Genomic DNA, 18,662 nt, shown 5'->3' with positions numbered 1-18,662 from the left:
AAATGTGGCGATCCTGTCACCATGCAATACACCCTTGGCACTTGCTGGGCCCTGCACCCTGTGGTCCTCTGCCGATTTCACAGGGGCGAACATCAACCATGCAGCAGGGGCATCAGAGGCCCTAGATGTGAAGAGCTCACTCAACCCAAGTAAGGGTTGTTTCTTTGTGCCCAGTAAGTGGGCGGCACTCATTCTAGGGATAGTAGGTGTTCAATGGGCTTCAAAGGGACACTCATCCCACCTTCCATATTGTCACTCTTACACCTACAGTGGCAGATCTTCACAAACACCATTTATGATGGCAGCATTGAACACATCCCATTTTTGTAGCCAGGGATGTGGAACTTAAAGTTTGTACATTGCGGTTTGACCATTTAGAACACACATCATTGGTGAATAAAGCGCCTTGTTTATTTTTATGTTTAGTGTCATTAAAGACCAAGGCACTGAGGGTTCCTCACACCCTATCCCTGGTGTCTGTGCTTCCATCTCTTCAGAATGGGTGCCATTGGATGATCCACATCTTTACATCATTTCCTGCAGATGGGCTTGCCCTTAGGAGAGTTCCGGGCTTTACAGATGAAGGAAAGTTTTTTCTCACAACTCACATCACCCCAGAGTCCCGCGCCTACGAGAGAAGAAGAAAAAACATTCAGCCTCTGTATTGTACTCATTCCAAACATGTACTGATCAGTTCAGGAGTAAATCAGGAGCAACTCACAACTTCTTCCCGAAACTCTGACACATAGTGAAAGATAGAGGAGCTGCAGTCTTGCTTTTCAGGAAATTGAATATGGGTCAAATACAGCAAATGTCCATGAATATTTTAAATTAAAGGAGAAATATATTCACACAATGGGTGTGAAGTTCTGAACTGCTCTTGTGAAAACAAATGAAAGACTTACAGGAAAGAGGATTTGAATGTGGGAGGTAAATACCTACCTTTGTAGTTGGAGCATACACAGTGTTCCTTTCCCCCTGAGCTGAAGGGCTCTTCCGGGTGCCAGTTCTTGAAGTTCATGGGACTTCCATCTGTCCACGAAAAGCGCCTCTTCTGTAAGAAAGAGAGCCATTGCTGTCAAGGAGCTATAACTTCTGGCCCCATTGCTCACCTCATTTGTGGATCTTAGCATCTGGACCCTCTGCTCAGAGCCCATTCGACCATCCGACCCTCAAGAGGCCGGTTCAGCTTCTGAAATGGTGTGTTTGGCCACCGGCATTTACCCCAGGAGTGGAGGTCTGAGATTTGAAACTCAATAGAGCTTTAGGGGTATTGGTATGTCAATGGTGGGGGCAATATTGGGAAAATCAGCTAAAGATGGCATTTCCCCCTTTTAAATATAGACCTTAAACCAGTGCTAGAAATGGAAAAATCGATCTATGCCAGAGTATACACTTGCTTTTTTAAAGTTTCTAATTCATTTCAATGTGACATTGATTTGGCAAGTTACAATAGAATATAAACCCCCCAGCCCTTGCATCTTGTAGGGCCTCCGCTCACACTTTTTGCATTGATGGGGTGCAGTTCCCCACCCCCAACTCTTGTTGGGCCTCAGCTCACCCCACTCCCATTGAAAGGGTGCAGACTCCCCGCTTCTTGTTGGGCCTCAGCTCACCCGAGTTCCATTGATGGGGTGCAACCCCACTGCCTCTTGTTTGGCCACAGCTCACCCAACTTGCATTGACAGGGGGCAGGCCCCCCCTTGTTGGGCCTCAGCTCACCCCACTTCCATTGATGGGGTGCAACCCCACTGCCTCTTGTTTGGCCACAGCTCACCCAACTTGCATTGACAGGGTGCAGGCCCCCCTTGTTGAGCCTCAGCTCACCCCACTTCCATTGATGGGGTGCAGCCGCCCACCTCTTGTTTGAAATCAGCTCACCCCACTTCAATTGATGGGGTGCAGCCGCCCACCTCTTGTTGGGCCTCAGCTCACATTGCTTGCACTTATATGGTGCAGCCCCCTTGCCTCTTGTTGGGACTCAGCTCACCTGACTTTCATTGTTGGGGTAGAGCTTCCCCTACCCTGTCTCTTGTTGGGGTTCAGCTTATACCACTTGCACAGACTGGGTACAGTCTCCTCCCCTTCCCCCCTCTTGTTGGGGCTCATCTCACCCCACTTCCACTGACGGGGTGCAGGCTGCCGGTGCTGTAAAATCATTTGCAAAATTCTGATGGAATTTGCGTGGCAGAGATTTTTGCAACAGGCTCAAAGGCGGGACAGTTGGTCTGCCATGGGCTTTGTACAGGCAAGACAATTGGGACTTTCTGTCAATTTGTAAGGTAGTAAAATGGAACGATGTTTGAGGTCTCAATGGCCCCTAAGGCCTCTAGACCTGGGTGCCACTGCACCCGATGCACTTCTGATAGCTAGTCCCCCTGACCTGACTCTAAGCGATCATGTCACATTGGAATTTGTTTTGGAGGAAGGTGAGAAGTGGTTGGGAAACTTTCCTTTTCCGGATCATCTTTCTTCCTTGAACTCCCAAATCCATCCCCTATTTGTGGTTTTTGAACCAAGCATCCATTTTAGACCATGTAATGGAACACACTACCCTGTAAAGATCCGATGCCCCCAACCAGAAGCCACGATGAGAGTGCGCGTGCCTGAAGGCGAAGTTCTTTAGGTAGTTGATGTCCTCTTTACTGTGTGCAGATGCCAGATGTGATCCTGGAGTGAGTTTTTGGCAGTACATCTGAAATTCAAAGAGAACAGAGTGAGTATTGACTGAGCATTGGAGAGCATATGAAGAGCAAATTCCAGGACTGGTCACCAGGACTCCTGTGTGCTTTATTGTGCAATGTCTCAGGACTCCTCTACCTGAAGTCTCCATAAGGGGCTAGCGCTAGTTCCATGCTCACTGCTTCATGGCACAAACACTGCACACCAATAGGATCCTGTGTATCTGCACTGGGGCTACTAACTGACATGCAGGCAAACTCTGCACAGAACTAAAAAAATTCAGGACAAAGGGTCAAAATTTAGGACAGGAATTCAGGGCAAAGGGTCAAAATTCAGGACAAAAACTCAGGACAAAAGGTCAGTTTTGGAGACACATCAAAGGAGAGGCCCTACCCCGCTAGTTTATCAGTGCATTTATTTACTATGTTCTACTTGATGCTATGTATTTACTATGGTCTTTATGTGACTGCCTCCAGGTAGGCTACATGCAGGTGGCACATTATGTCCTTGTCCAATAGTAACCTTGACCTTGAATACGGTGTCAAGTACATCACTCCTATCCAGAAATACCCAAACCTTCTTTAAGAAAAGCAACATCAAAATTGCAAACTTTGATTATGTTTCAAAACATTTTAAAACCTATGGCAAACAGTCTGAAAAAACATTGAGGCAAGTGACCATCTGCTAGTTTAGAAAAGTTGAAAAAAAACATCTGCCTCATCTCAACCTCCAGTCAACGTTAAACCTAAAGAAAATTAATGAGGCAGCGCAGATGGTTTGGTCGAAAGTTAATACCTGATGTAAGGATGTGAGGTACCTACAACTTGACTATTGTCTCACAGCACTAGAGTGTGCGTCTGGGATTCCACATTTAGCTCAGAACTGGGAGCCCAGAATACCAGACAAATAGAACTAAAGAGCAAGATGAAATCAGGATTAGATGTGAGATATATAGCAACTGATTAAAAGGTTTCTTGATAAGAACAAGAGGCATTAGAAAGAGAAGAACAAGATGGGATAATTCCTAAATTCAAACAAGAAGGGCATGTTATGAGTATCTGAAATTATTGTGTGCCTGAGGATTTGTTTCAGCAGAGGGAAGAGAAACAGAAGAGGCACTGTCAAGGGTTGAGCAAGCAGGACCTGCCCCGGGAAACTCAGCTAGTGCAACAAGCTGCTGATTGTGCTTGTGAAGGGAGAGCAGGGGCCAGACTCCTTGGAAGGTTGTGCCGGGCAATCACCCCCTCTGTCCATGTCTTAAAATGGTTCTGCAGTTGAGCTGAGCCCAAACCAGTGATCTGGCTCATCCTTACGTGCCACCGTACCTGCAGAATCTTCAAAATATTTGGGATGTAAATTACACAAGTAACATATAAGAACATGATACCTATTGCACAGTGTAGTAACTCTTTCTTTAACATTTGGTATTGTTTTCCCCTTTCTGTACAATAAGACGCCAGATTAAACGGGGAATCAGTTACCTTCCAATACCTAGCCCTGTTTTCTTTTTGATCTTCTCTTCCACTTTCAGTAATGGGCCCCGCGGCACTAGTGAAGATGGTGGTGCTACCCCAATTATTGGATTATTTTGAAAACCTTCACCTGCTCATCCCTCGTTCCTTCTTCTGACACTTCTATATGTCCCACATCTGATTTGGGTACCAGGGAGCTGCCGGTTAGCTCTTACAACTCTAAAGCCGCCCGTGACTTCGGGTACATTAGCCCTTCCAGCCTTAGAATGCTAATATGTTGCTGCACATGAAAAAGAAACAATTGATGGACGGAATGCTGGACAATGCAAACATTCACCCACAGTCACAAGGATATGGGTTAAATAATTCCTTCTTTTGCTCATCACACCACCAGAGTTCGGAACCAGCCATATGCAAATCAGTCTTGACCCTGTTCCTTGTGGGAACAGTCCAGCCTGAACTGCCAAGCCAGGTCCTTCCTGGCCCGGAAAAAAGCATCCTGGGACCTGTTTCAGGGCATCTTCCCTCATCAGCCAGGCTAGTTTGCATTAAGTGGTGTAGTGAGCACAGGACCCACGTCTGGGGATACCCTCCCCACTTGAGCGACATATGCAAAAGAAACAATTGATGGACGGAATGCTGGACAATGCAAACCTTCACCCCCAGTGACAAGGTTCTAGGTTAAATCCATCATTCTTTTGCTCATCACACCCAGCCAGTTTGGAGCCAGCCATATGCAAATCAGTCTTGACCTTGATCCTTGTGGGAAAAGTCGAGCCTGAACTGCCAAGCCAGGTCCTTCCTTGACCGGAAATAAGCATCCTGGGACCGGTTTAAGGGCATCAGCCAGACTAACTTGAATACAGTGGTGTATTCCTAATGAAGAGTAGCCCTGTTTCATGTATCGCTTTGTGGGTGATACAAAGCAGCTTGAATGTAGATTTTCTGGCAACCGGTAACCAATGCAGGGCTTTCAAGGAAAGGGAGATGCAGTCTTGCAACTTTATATGTAAGAGTAGGCGGGAAGATGAGTTCAGCTGAGTTCTGAATCAGTTGTAATCTTTGTATAGTCGTTAAAGGTGATACATGGTAGAGGCTATTGGCGTAATCAAGTTTGGACAGAATAAGAGGTATGGTAGCCTGCATCTTGTGTGGAAATCCCAAATGAGGGTAGATTTGTCCAAGAGTTTTTATAGTAACAATGCTTGTTCTTGCTAGTTTGTCCACTTGGGTATTCATTGATAGCTTGGAGTCCATGGTCATTCCAAGGTTTCTTACTTCCTTTGATATTTTAAGTGAGTGGTGTTCCCAGATCATCAGGCGAGGCAACAAGCGGGTCATAATTGTTCTATTTACCACACGTGAGTAAATGTAAATAAAAATTTTAATTCGTATTTGTAAAGCACAAACTACTCACCCTTACGGGTCTCAAGGCACTGGGGGCCATCGTGGAATTTAAGTGCGCTATTGCACAGAGTCACATGGTGCTGAGCTGAGTTGCCGCCGGGGATCGAACCGTGTACCCTGTGCTCTGAAGTCAGCTGCCCTGGCCGCTGCAGCATTTCCATTTTGAAAGCATTCAATTTGCGATTGCTCCACGCCATTCATTGATCCATGGCTCTGAGACAAGTTTAATTGTTTTTAATTTATAGTGCGCAGCAGCTACCCAAAAAGGGTTTCCCAGCGCAAGAGGCACGTCAGGGATTAGAGGACAGAAAAGGCAATTTTTCTGTCGAATAGCCACATTTATAACACTTGCGAAACTGAGTATAGTTCATCTTGTTATGGAGTGCTGTGGGTAGAGAGTTCCAGAGTGAGGGACCAAGGTAATAGAAGGACCTGCCGCACATCCGGGATAATTTAAATTTAGGGACGACGAACCTTCCTTGGGTGGCAGAGCGTAGATTTTGGGAAGGAATGTTAGGACTTGCCAAGGCTTGAAGGTAGCGAGGGGCACTACAAAATTTGATTTTGTGCATATAACTAAGTGCCTTGAACTTTATTTGATTTTCAACTTTAGGCCAATGCAGTTTGCGTCGATAGGTCGAGAAGGAAGTGGTCTTAGGGACTACACACAGAAGTCTGACAGCGGCATTTTGTACCTTCTATAGTATATGGACTACAGATTTGTTTGAGCCCATATAGAGCACGTTACCACAGTCAAGCCTAGATGTAATTATGGCATTGACTACGGTTTTCCTGGTTGCTTCCGGTAGCATCAAACAGATTTTAACTGATTGGGAATGCTTACTGAGTGAATCATCGATTGTGATGCCCAGATTGCGAACTTGAGGGGAAGGGGACAGAAGATGACCCATTTCGCATGGCCAATGTTGGTGATTCCAGAAACCTTTTTTTTCCTAACACTAATATCTCCATTTTCTCTCCATTTAGTTTAAGAAAATGTTGCTGCATCCAAGACACTATTTTGTTTAAGTAAATTTTGAGAGTAGAGGAGACATTTGTATTGTGTGAGGAAAGGGAGAAGATGATTTGGGAATCATCAGCATCAGAAAAAAGGGATAAGCCTGATTTCTCAGCCACCTCAGCCAGTGGTCTTACATAAAGATTGAATAACATGGGGCTGGGGATGGATCACTGTGGCACCCCATGGGCTAAAGAGTGGACTTCAGAGCAGGCAGTTTGGGAGAAAAGTTGGAAAGTGTGATTTAAAAGGAAAGCAATGAGCCAGTTTAAGGCAGGCCCACCGATACCCTGTGAATTAAGTGTGTTTATTAATACAGTATGAGACACCGTATCAAAAGCGGTGCTCAGATCTAATAAGATGAGTACCACGGTGTCCCTGTTGTCCAGATGGTGACTGTTAGACCTGGCACCTTGGCGTGAGTCTCCCTTCCACTTTTTGCTGATGTGCCTCATGTGTTTTGCTGGTGTTAGCTGCTCAGGGCACTGCGCCACTGCCAATCAGTGCCACAATGCAAGTGCTCCCTATGAAAAGTGTATACATTGATTGGTGTCCATGATTTTCTTATTTGGTTTAGTCAGTCCCCAGTTAAGTGCACCACGAGTGGCAGGCATTGTAAATACAAATGCTGCTGGTGGGCTTGCAGCACTGATTGTGCCACCCACAGAAGCGGCCTTTTTAAGCCAATAAGAAACTCTGCCCGAAGAGAAGGACCTGGGAAAGCTGAATGGAGGACTACTGTCTCTAGCCTGAGAGACTGGCCTGTGGTGGGTGTCTTGCTGCAAGAAGGAGAGAAGACAAAGACTGAGAAATACTTTATTTCAACTTGTGCATTTTTGTGAACAATCTCCAAGGGCTTGAGTGTGAGCCTGCCCCCTGAACTGAGCCCCAGGAACATTGGGCTCTACCCCCTGAAGTAGGAAGCTGCTGATGGTGCTGCCTTCCCTTGCAGTGCTAACCACGAAGAACCGAGTGCGCTGTGAAATCTGCCACGCACTCTGAGAGCCTGTGCACCCCTGTCCTGCCGAGCAACGTGACTTCTGGGCGATCACGCCGCAACTCGCACAGTAAAGGCCAGCCCCGCCTGGCCCGAGCACCATGACTGCTGCCAAATCGAACCGGAGCTCGCACCGCAAGAACGGACCCGTCCGGTCCGAGCATCCTGATCCTGTGGCCCCCGAACCGTAGCTCAAAAAGTGAAGACGGACGTCGCCTGAGCTCGCCCCTCCGTGTGACACCCTGCTGAAAGCGCCTCGCGGCTGGCATCACCAGAAGCCACCGCTCCCCCTCTTAAGGACCGGAACGTACGCCGAGGTCAAGAGCCTGCCCCACAAAGCATCGCTGCCCTCAAAGAGAAGAGACTGCAGAGCCATCGAGCCGTAGCTCGCATCGAAGGAGGAAGGCACCGCTGCGAAGGGACGTCGGTTCTTCTCCCCCCATCCGCACCGAACAACCAAGAAGGTACTGTGAACTTTAAGCCACAAACTGTGCGCCGTGCGAGTCTTGCTCCAGCCTACGACTTGCACCACCTCTTTTGCTAAACAAACCCCTGGGACGTCTATATCGTACGCCGCACTCCGGACTGCAGTGTCCACGGAGGCGCGTGTCACATTGAAAGCTGCGCCGTACGCATCGTAACGCGAGGTGCGTGAGACTTAGCGGGGCATTGTTTGGTGAACTGAAAGGAGCGTACGGGAGCGCTACGAAGCGCACAGCCTTGAGAAACATTACAACCAAGACCTGCATCTTGCTTTAAGTATTGTGGAACCGCTTTTAAAGTTACTGGAACAGTTTGAATGTTATTTAGCCTGTAAACTAAGCCTGCTTGAAAGTCTAAATATAAAGAACTATAGTTTACATAAGATCAGCATTGTGTCTCTCTATGGTGTGTTGATAAGTTACTGTGTGTATTATAACAAGTGCTTAACCATACATGCTCTGGTGATTAGCCTTGTCTGCTTGCGCCACGCCGCCTAGAGGGTGAGAAGGGGTTATTTCTAGAAGTAGTCCTTTGCCCTGACTAGAGGAGAGGGTCCCTGCTTGTCACAAATGCATACCTGTGCCAACCAGAGACCCCCAATTCTAACAGTGACGTATACTTTCAGTGACCCCAAGTAAAGTGGTTTCGGTGGAAAAGCCAGCTCTGAAGCCTGACTGAGAGGGGTGGAGAAGTCCATGTGTTGTCACAAATTGAGTCAAGTGTGAGCGGATATGTCTTTCCAGAATCTTTGAAAGGACAGGGAGTAGAGATATAGGACGGTAATTACTGGACACCTCAGGGTCAGCATTTGCCTTCTTAAGAAGGGGATGGATCATCGCATGTTTCCATGTTGATGGGATAACTGATTCCTGCAGTGAAGCATTCAGGAGATAAGATATCACCGATAATAGAGAAGAGCTCAACTGTCTTAATACTGAAACAGATAATAGATCATTGGGCGATCCGGATTTAAAGTTGTTTTAAAGTTTTGTTAAGCTTTCTGTAGTAAGTAGAGGCCAAGTCAGAAGAGAATGGTCGGAGATCCAATTTTACTGCCTTATTTAGAGGTGAGTCAGCTATACTGAGAGAAAGTTAAGGTATAGAAGCAGTGGTGGGATGTCTTTCCTGTTCCAGCACTATATCTTGGTATATTTTACCAACTTTTTGGATAAAAAAAGAGGCCAAGGCCTCACACTTAGGCTGAGTCAGTGCAGGAGGCTGAGCTAGAGTTTTGGAACCTGCGAGTTCCTTGACAGTATTAAAAAGAGTTTTGGAGCAGTTAGGAGTTTTTACAATGGTAGAGGAAACAAAATGTACTCGCGCTAATTTGCAGAGTTTGTGATATTTTTGAGACAACTGAAAATAGGTGACTTTTCAATGACTTTGAGGCATTGCAATTGAAGCATTACTTGCGTGTCATCTGCATAGTTATAGCACGTGAGGTTAAATTGATTTATCAGTGCTGGTAATGACTTCATGTGGATGTTGAAAAGCATGTGCGAGATGATAGAGCCTTGAGGGACCCCTGCCTTTGGGAAGTATGGTTTGGAATAGAAGGGGGGATTGGGATAACATTAGTTCTGTTGCGAAGGTTTCCTCCCTCACTCCCTCTGTGTTGCCTCGTTTCCTCCCTCACTCCCTCTGTGTTGCCTCGTTCCCTTCCCTCCCTCCCTCTGTGTTGCCTCGTTCCCTCCCTCCCTCCCTCTGTGTTGCCTCAATCCCTCCCTCACTCCCTTTGTGTTGCCTCGTTCCCTCTCTCACTCTGTCTGTGACCTCGGTCCCTCCCTCACTCTCTCTGTGTGACCTCGATCCCTCCCTCACTCTCTCTGTGTGACCTCGTTCCCTCCCTCACTCCCTCTGTGTTGCCTCTTTCTCTCCCTCACTACATCTGTGCTGCCTCGTTCCCTTCCCCACTCCCTCTGTGTTGCTACGTTCCCTCCCTCACTCCCTCTGTGTTGCCTCGCTCCCTCCCTCCCTCTGTGTTGCCGCGTTCCATCCCTCCCTCTGTGTTGCCTCATTCCCTCCCTCACTCCCTCTGTGTTCCCTCGCTCCCTCCTTCCCTCTGTGTTGCCTCGTTCCCTCCCTCACTCCCTCTGTGTTGCCTTGTTCCCTCCCTCACTCCCTCTGTGTTGCCTCGTTCCCTCCCTCACTCCCTTGGTGTTGCCTCGTTCCCTCCCTTACTCCCTCTGTGTTGCCTCCCTCCTTCATTCTCTCTATGTTGTCTCATTCCCTCCCTTACTCCCTCAGTCTTGTCTTGTTCCCTCTGTGTAGCCTCCCTCTGTGTTGCCTCGTTCTCTCCCTCACTCCCTCTGTGCTGCCTCGTTCCCTTCCCCACTCCCTCTGTGTTGCTATGTTGCCTCCCTCACTCCCTCGGTGTTGCCTTGTTCCCTCCGTGTAGCCTCCCTCTGTGTTGCATCGTTCACTCCCTCACTCCCTCTGTGTTGCCTTGATTCCTCCCTTCCTCTCTGTTGCCTCGTTTACTCCCTCCCTCTGTGTTGCCTTGTTTCCTCCCTCCCTCTGCGTTGCCCCGTTTCCTCCCACCCTCCCTCTGTGTTGCCTCGTTTCCTTCCTCTCTCCCTCTGTGTTGCCTCATTTCCTCCCTCCCTCTGTGTTGCGTCGTTTCCTCCCTCCCTCTGTGTTGCCTCGTTTCCTCCCACCCTCCCTCTGTGTTGCCTCATTCCCTGCCTGACTCCCTCTGTGTTGCCTCGTTCCCTTCCCCACTCCCTCTGTGTTGCTACGTTCCCTCCCTCACTCCCTCTGTGTTGACTCGCTCGCTCCCTCCCTCTGTGTTGCCTCGTTCCCTCCCTCACTCCCTCTGTGTTGCCTCGTTCACTCCCTCCCTCCCTCCCTCCCTCCCTCCCTCCCTCTGTGTTTCCTTGTTCCCTCCCTAACACCCTCTGTGTTGCCTCGTTCCGTTCCTCCCTCCCTCTGTGTTGACTTGTTCCCTCCCTCACTCCCTCTGTGTTGCCTCGTTCCCTCCCTCACTCCCTCGGTTTTGCCTCGTTCCCTCCCTTACTCCCTCTGTGTTGCCTTGTTCCCTCGCTCACTCCCTCTGTGTTGCCTCGTTCCCTTCCTCCCTCCCTCTGTTTTGCCTCTTTCCCTCCCACACTCCCTCTGTGTTGCCTCGTTCCCTCCCTCCCTCTGTGTTTCCTTGTTCCCTCCCTCCCTTCCTCTGTATTGCCTCGTTCCCTCCCTCATTCCCTCTGTGTTGCCTCATTCCCTCCCTCCCTCTGTGTTGCCTAGTTCCCTCCCTCACTCCCTCTGTGTTGCCTCGTTACCTCCCTCCCTCCCTCCGTGTTGCCTCACTCCTTCCCTCACTCCCTCTGTGTTGCGTCGTTTCCTCCCTCCCTCTGTGTTGCCTCGTTTCCTCCCACCCTCCCTCTGTGTTGCCTCATTCCCTGCCTGACTCCCTCTGTGTTGCCTCGTTCCCTTCCCCACTCCCTCTGTGTTGCTACGTTCCCTCCCTCACTCCCTCTGTGTTGACTCGCTCGCTCCCTCCCTCTGTGTTGCCTCGTTCCCTCCCTCACTCCCTCTGTGTTGCCTCGTTCCCTCCCTCCCTCCCTCCCTCCCTCCCTCTGTGTTTCCTTGTTCCCTCCCTAACATCCTCTGTGTTGCCTCGTTCCGTTCCTCCCTCCCTCTGTGTTGACTTGTTCCCTCCCTCACTCGCACTGTGTTGCCTCGTTCCCTCCCTCACTCCCTCGGTTTTGCCTCGTTCCCTCCCTTACTCCCTCTGTGTTGCCTTGTTCCCTCGCTCACTCCCTCTGTGTTGCCTCGTTCCCTTCCTCCCTCCCTCTGTTTTGCCTCTTTCCCTCCCACACTCCCTCTGTGTTGCCTCGTTCCCTCCCTCCCTCTGTGTTTCCTTGTTCCCTCCCTCCCTTCCTCTGTATTGCCTCGTTCCCTCCCTCATTCCCTCTGTGTTGCCTCATTCCCTCCCTCCCTCTGTGTTGCCTAGTTCCCTCCCTCACTCCCTCTGTGCTGCCTCGTTACCTCCCTCCCTCCCTCCGTGTTGCCTCGCTCCTTCCCTCACTCCCTCTGTGTTGCCTCGGTCCCTCCCTCACTCACTCTGTGTTACCTTGTTCCCTCCCTCACTCCTCTGTGTAGCCTCGTTCCCTTCCCCACTCCCTCTATGTTGCCGCGTTGCCTCCCTCACACCCTCTGTGTTGCCGTGTTTCCTTCCTCCCTCCCTCTGTGTTGCCTCGTTCCCTCCCTCACTCCCTCTGTGTTGCCTCATTCCCTCCCTCCCTCTGTGTTGCCTCGTTCCCTCCCTCACTCCCTCTGTGTTGCCTCGTTCCCTCCCTCACACCCTCGGTGTTGCCTCGTTCCCTCCTTTAATCCCTCTGTGTTGCCTCGTTCCCTCCCTCCCTCCCTCCCTCTGTGTTGCCTCGTTTCCTCCCTCCCTCCCTCTGTGTTGCCTCGTTTCCTCCCTCACTCCCTCTGTGTTGCCTCGTTTCCTCCCTCACTTCCTCTGTGTTGCCTTGTTCCCTTCCCTCACTCCCTCTGTGTTGCCGCGTTCCCTCCCTCCCTCCCTCTGTGTTGCCTCGTTCCCTCCCTCCCTCCCTCTGTGTTGCCTCATTCCCTCCATCCCTCCCTCTGTGTTGCCTCGTTCCCTCCATAACTCCCTCTGTGTTGCCTCTCTCCCTCCATCTCTCCCTCTGTGTTGCCTCGTTCCCTCTCTAACTCTCTCTGTGTTGCCTCGCTCCCTCCCTCTTTGTTGCCTCATTCCCTCCCTCACTCTCTCTGTGTGACCTAGGTCCCTCCCTCACTCTCTCTGTGTGACCTCGTTCCCTCCCTCACTCCCGCTGTGTTGCCTCGTTCTCTCCCTCACTCCATCTGTGCTGCCTCGTTCCCCTCCCCACTCCCTCTGTGTTGCTACGTTCCCTCTCTCACTCCCTCTGTGTTGCCACGTTCCCTCCCTCACTCCCTCTGTGTTGCCGCGTTCCATCCCTCCCTCTGTGTTGCCTCGTTCCCTCCCTCACTCCCTCTGTGTTGCCTTGTTCCCTCCATCACTCCCTCTGTGTTGACTCATTCCCTCCCTCACTCCCTTGGTGTTGCCTCTTTCCCTCCTTCATTCTCTCTATGTTGCCTCATTCCCTCCCTTACTCCCTCGGTCTTGTCTTGTTCCCTCGGTGTAGCCTCCCTCTGTGTTGCCTCGTTCTCTCCCTCACTCCCTCTGTGTTGCCTCGTTCCCTCTCTCCCTCCCTCTGTGTTACATCATTCTCTCCCTCACTCCCTCTGTGTTGCCTCGTTCCCTTCCCCACTCCCTCTGTGTTGCTACGTTCCCTCCCTCACTCCCTCTGTGTTGCCTCGTTCCCTTCCCCACTCCCTCTGTGTTGCTACGTTCCCTCCCTCACTCCCTCTGTGTTGACTCGCTCGCTCCCTCCCTCTGTGTTGCCTCGTTCCCTCCCTCTGTGTTGCCTCATTCCCTCCATCCCTACCTTTGTGTTGTCTTGTTCCCTCCATAACTCCCTCTGTGTTGCCTCGCTCCCTCCCTCCCTCTGTGTTGCCTTGTTCCCTCCCTCACTCCCTCTGTGTTGCCTCGTTCTCTCCCTCACTCCATCTGTGCTGCCTCGTTCCCTCCCTCACTCCCTCTGTGTTGCCTCGTTCCCTCCCCCACTCCCTCTGTGTTGCTATGTTCCCTCCCTCACTCCCTCTGTTTTGCCTCGTTCCCTCCCTCACTCCCTCTGTGTTGCCTCGTTCCCTCCCTCACTCTGTGTTGCCTCGTTCCCTCCCTCCCTTCCTCTGTATTGCCTCGTTACCTCCCTCCCTCCCTCTGTGTTGCCTCGCTCCTTCCCTCACTCCCTCTGTGTTGCGTCGTTTCCTCCCTCCCTCTGTGTTGCCTCGTTTCCTCCCACCCTCCCTCTGTGTTGCCTCATTCCCTGCCTGACTCCCTCTGTGTTGCCTCGTTCCCTTCCCCACTCCCTCTGTGTTGCTACGTTCCCTCCCTCACTCCCTCTGTGTTGACTCGCTCGCTCCCTCCCTCTGTGTTGCCTCGTTCCCTCCCTCACTCCCTCTGTGTTGCCTCGTTCCCTCCCTCCCTCCCTCCCTCCCTCCCTCTGTGTTTCCTTGTTCCCTCCCTAACATCCTCTGTGTTGCCTCGTTCCGTTCCTCCCTCCCTCTGTGTTGACTTGTTCCCTCCCTCACTCGCACTGTGTTGCCTCGTTCCCTCCCTCACTCCCTCGGTTTTGCCTCGTTCCCTCCCTTACTCCCTCTGTGTTGCCTTGTTCCCTTGCTCACTCCCTCTGTGTTGCCTCGTTCCCTTCCTCCCTCTGTGTTTCCTTGTTCCCTCCCTCCCTTCCTCTGTATTGCCTCGTTCCCTCCCTCACTCCCTCTGTGTTGCCTCGTTCCCTCCCCCACTCCCTCTGTGTTGCTATGTTCCCTCCCTCACTCCCTCTGTGTTGCCTCTTTCCCTCCCACACTCCCTCTGTGTTGCCTCGTTCCCTCCCTCCCTCTGTGTTTCCTTGTTCCCTCCCTCCCTTCCTCTGTATTGCCTCGTTCCCTCCCTCATTCCCTCTGTGTTGCCTCATTCCCTCCCTCCCTCTGTGTTGCCTAGTTCCCTCCCTCACTCCCTCTGTGTTGCCTCGTTACCTCCCTCCCTCCCTCCGTGTTGCCTCGCTCCTTCCCTCACTCCCTCTGTGTTGCCTCGGTCCCTCCCTCACTCACTCTGTGTTACCTTGTTCCCTCCCTCACTCCTCTGTGTAGCCTCGTTCCCTTCCCCACTCCCTCTATGTTGCCGCGTTGCCTCCCTCACACCCTCTGTGTTGCCGTGTTTCCTTCCTCCCTCCCTCTGTGTTGCCTCGTTCCCTCCCTCACTCCCTCTGTGTTGCCTCATTCCCTCCCTCCCTCTGTGTTGCCTTGTTCCCTCCCTCACTCCCTCTGTGTTGCCTCGTTCCCTCCCTCACACCCTCGGTGTTGCCTCGTTCCCTCCTTTAATCCCTCTGTGTTGCCTCGTTCCCTCCCTCCCTCCCTCCCTCCCTCTGTGTTGCCTCGTTTCCTCCCTCCCTCCCTCTGTGTTGCCTCGTTTCCTCCCTCACTCCCTCTGTGTTGCCTCGTTTCCTCCCTCACTTCCTCTGTGTTGCCTTGTTCCCTTCCCTCACTCCCTCTGTGTTGCCGCGTTCCCTCCCTCCCTCCCTCTGTGTTGCCTCGTTCCCTCCCTCCCTCCCTCTGTGTTGCCTCATTCCCTCCATCCCTCCCTCTGTGTTGCCTCGTTCCCTCCATAACTCCCTCTGTGTTGCCTCTCTCCCTCCATCTCTCCCTCTGTGTTGCCTCGTTCCCTCTCTAACTCCCTCTGTGTTGCCTCGCTCCCTCCCTCTTTGTTGCCTCATTCCCTCCCTCACTCTCTCTGTGTGACCTAGGTCCCTCCCTCACTCTCTCTGTGTGACCTCGTTCCCTCCCTCACTCCCGCTGTGTTGCCTCGTTCTCTCCCTCACTCCATCTGTGCTGCCTCGTTCCCCTCCCCACTCCCTCTGTGTTGCTACGTTCCCTCTCTCACTCCCTCTGTGTTGCCACGTTCCCTCCCTCACTCCCTCTGTGTTGCCGCGTTCCATCCCTCCCTCTGTGTTGCCTCGTTCCCTCCCTCACTCCCTCTGTGTTGCCTTGTTCCCTCCATCACTCCCTCTGTGTTGACTCATTCCCTCCCTCACTCCCTTGGTGTTGCCTCTTTCCCTCCTTCATTCTCTCTATGTTGCCTCATTCCCTCCCTTACTCCCTCGGTCTTGTCTTGTTCCCTCGGTGTAGCCTCCCTCTGTGTTGCCTCGTTCTCTCCCTCACTCCCTCTGTGTTGCCTCGTTCCCTCCCTCCCTCCCTCTGTGTTACATCATTCTCTCCCTCACTCCCTCTGTGTTGCCTCGTTCCCTTCCCCACTCCCTCTGTGTTGCTACGTTCCCTCCCTCACTCCCTCTGTGTTGCCTCGTTCCCTTCCCCACTCCCTCTGTGTTGCTACGTTCCCTCCCTCACTCCCTCTGTGTTGACTCGCTCGCTCCCTCCCTCTGTGTTGCCTCGTTCCCTCCCTCTGTGTTGCCTCATTCCCTCCATCCCTCCCTTTGTGTTGTCTTGTTCCCTCCATAACTCCCTCTGTGTTGCCTCGCTCCCTCCCCCCCTCTGTGTTGCCTTGTTCCCTCCCTCACTCCCTCTGTGTTGCCTCGTTCTCTCCCTCACTCCATCTGTGCTGCCTCGTTCCCTCCCTCACTCCCTCTGTGTTGCCTCGTTCCCTCCCCCACTCCCTCTGTGTTGCTATGTTCCCTCCCTCACTCCCTCTGTTTTGCCTCGTTCCCTCCCTCACTCCCTCTGTGTTGCCTCGTTCCCTCCCTCACTCTGTGTTGCCTCGTTCCCTCCCTCCCTTCCTCTGTATTGCCTCGTTCCCTCCCTCATTCCCTCTGTGTTGCCTCATTCCCTCCCTCCCTCTGTGTTGCCTAGTTTCCTCCCTCACTCCCTCTGTGTTGCCTCGTTCCCTCCCTCACTCCCTCTGTGTTGCCTCGTTCCCTCCCTCACTCACTCTGTGTTACCTGGTTCCCTCCCTCACTCCCTCAGTGTTAACTTGTTCCCTCCGTGCAGCCTCCCTCTTTGTTGCCTTGTTCCCTCCCTCACTCCTCTGTGTAGCCTCGTTCCCTTCCTCACTCCCTCTGTGTTGCCGCGTTGCCTCCCTCACACCCTCTGTGTTGCTGTGTTTCCTTCCTCCCTCCCTCTGTGTTGCCTCGTTCCCTCTCTCACTCCCTCTGTGTTGCCTCATTCCCTTCCTCCCTCTGTGTTGCCTCGTTCCCTCCCTCACTCCCTCTTTGTTGCCTCGTTCCCTTCCCTCCCTCCCTCTGTGTTGCCTCGTTTCCTCCCTCACTCCCTCTGTGTTGCCTCGTTCCCTTCCCTCTCTCCCTACGTGTTGCCTCGTTCCCTCCCTCCCTCTCTCTGTGTTGCGTCGTTTCCTCCCTCACTCCCTCCGTGTTGCCTCGTTTCCTCCCTCACTCCCTCTGTGTTGCCTCGTTTCCTCCCTCACTCCCTCTGTGTTGCCTCGTTTCCTCCCTCACTCCCTTTGTGTTGCCTCGTTTCCTCCCTCACTCCCTCTGTGTTGCATCGTTCCTTCCCTCACTCCGTCTGTGTTGCCTTGTTTCCTTCCTCCCTCCCTCTGTGTTGCTTCGTTTCCTCCCTCCCTCTGTGTTGCCTCTATCCTCCCTCCCTCTGTGTTGCCTCGTTTCCTCCCTCCCTCTGTGTTGCCTCGTTCCTTCCCTCCCTCCCTCTGTGTTGCCTCGTTTCCTCCCTCCCTCTGTGTTGCCTCGTTTCCTCCCTCCCTCTGTGTTGCCTCGTTCCTTCCCTCCCTCCCTCTGTGTTGCCTCGTTCCCTTCCCTCTCTTCCTATGTGTTGCCTCGTTCCCTCCCTCCCTCTCTCTGTGTTGCCTCGTTTCCTCCCTCACTCCCTCCGTGTTGCCTCGTTTCCTCCCTCACTCCCTCTGTGTTGCCTCGTTCCTTCCCTCCCTCCCTCTGTGTTGCCTCTTTTCCTCCCTCCCTCTGTGTTGCCTCGTTTCCTCCCTCCCTCTGTGTTGCCTCGTTCCCTCCCTCACTCCCTCTGTGTTGCCTCGTTTCCTCCCTCACTCCCTTTGTGTTGCCTCGATCCCTCCCTCACTCCCTTTGTGTTGCCTCGTTCCCTCCCTCCCTCTGTGTTGCCTCGTTCCCTCCCTCTGTGGTGCCTCGATCCCTCCCTCACTCCCTTTGTGTTACCTCGTTCCCTCCCTCACTCCCTTTGTGTTGCCTCGATCCCTCCCTCACTCCCTTTGTGTTGCCTCGTTCCCTCCCTCACTCCCTTTGTGTTGCCTCGTTCCCTCCCTCACTCTGTCTGTGACCTCGGTCCCTCCCTCACTCCCTCTGTGTTGCCTCGTTTCCTCCCTCACTCCCTCTGTGTTGCCTCGTTTCCTCCCTCACTCCCTCTCTGTTGCCTTGTTTCCTCCCTCCCTCCCTCCCTCTGTGTTGCCTTGTTTTCTCCCTTCCTCTGTGTTGCCTCGCTTCCTCCCTTCCTCTGTGTTGCCTTTTTTCCTCCCTTCCTCTGGTGTTGCCTTGTTTCCTCCCTTCCTCTGTGTTGCCTCGTTCCCTCCCTCCCTCTGTTGCCTCGTTCCCTCCCTCCCTCTGTGTTGACTCGTTCCCTCCCTCACTCTGTCTGTGACCTCGTTTCCTCCCTCACTCCCTCTGTGTTGCCTCGTTTCCTCCCTCACTCCCTCTGTGTTGCCTTGTTTCCTCCCTCCCTCTGTGTTGCCTCCCTCCCTTCCTCTGGTGTTGCCTTGTTTCCTCCCTTCCTCTGTGTTGCCTTGTTTCCTCCCTTCCTCTGTGTTGCCTCGTTTTCTCCCTTCCTCTGTGTTGCCTTGTTCCCTCCCTCCCTCTGTGTTGCCTCGTTCCCTCCCTCCCTCTGTGTTGCCTCGTTCCCTCCCTGACTGCCTCTGTGTTGCCTTGTTCCCTCCCTCCCTCTGTGTTGCCTCGTTCCATCCCTCACTCCCTCTTTGTTGCCTCTGTGTAGTCTGGGGGAGGCTGGTTTAAAGGGAGGAGCCACGCTCTGTACATCACGGCTACAAAACATTTACAGATCTTATAGCTCTCATAGGTCAGACATATTGACTTTGCAAATGCTTAGA

The 18,662-nt window shown here is 52.3% G+C and overlaps 1 protein-coding gene across 1 annotated transcript in view; it reads right to left on the bottom strand.

Annotated features, from left to right (window-relative positions):
* Positions 1-530: 530 nt before the first annotated feature.
* The window catches only part of LOC147736692 (lectin-like), a 121,537-nt gene continuing 103,405 nt past the window's right edge, over positions 531-18,662 (bottom strand). The window contains exons 3-5 of the mRNA XM_086953808.1: positions 2,555-2,695; positions 943-1,054; positions 531-628 (exon numbers count right to left, since the gene is read on the bottom strand). Of these exons, the coding sequence (XP_086809934.1) occupies positions 531-628; positions 943-1,054; positions 2,555-2,695 (351 nt within the window). The remainder of the gene's footprint in view (positions 629-942; positions 1,055-2,554; positions 2,696-18,662) is intronic.

Source organism: Lissotriton vulgaris, chromosome 1_2 (assembly GCF_964263255.1).
Source record: "Lissotriton vulgaris chromosome 1_2, aLisVul1.2, whole genome shotgun sequence".
Classification (NCBI taxonomy): domain Eukaryota; kingdom Metazoa; phylum Chordata; class Amphibia; order Caudata; family Salamandridae; genus Lissotriton; species Lissotriton vulgaris.
Note: the sequence above shows the minus strand (reverse complement) of the source record. Positions and strands in the feature narration are given on the sequence as shown.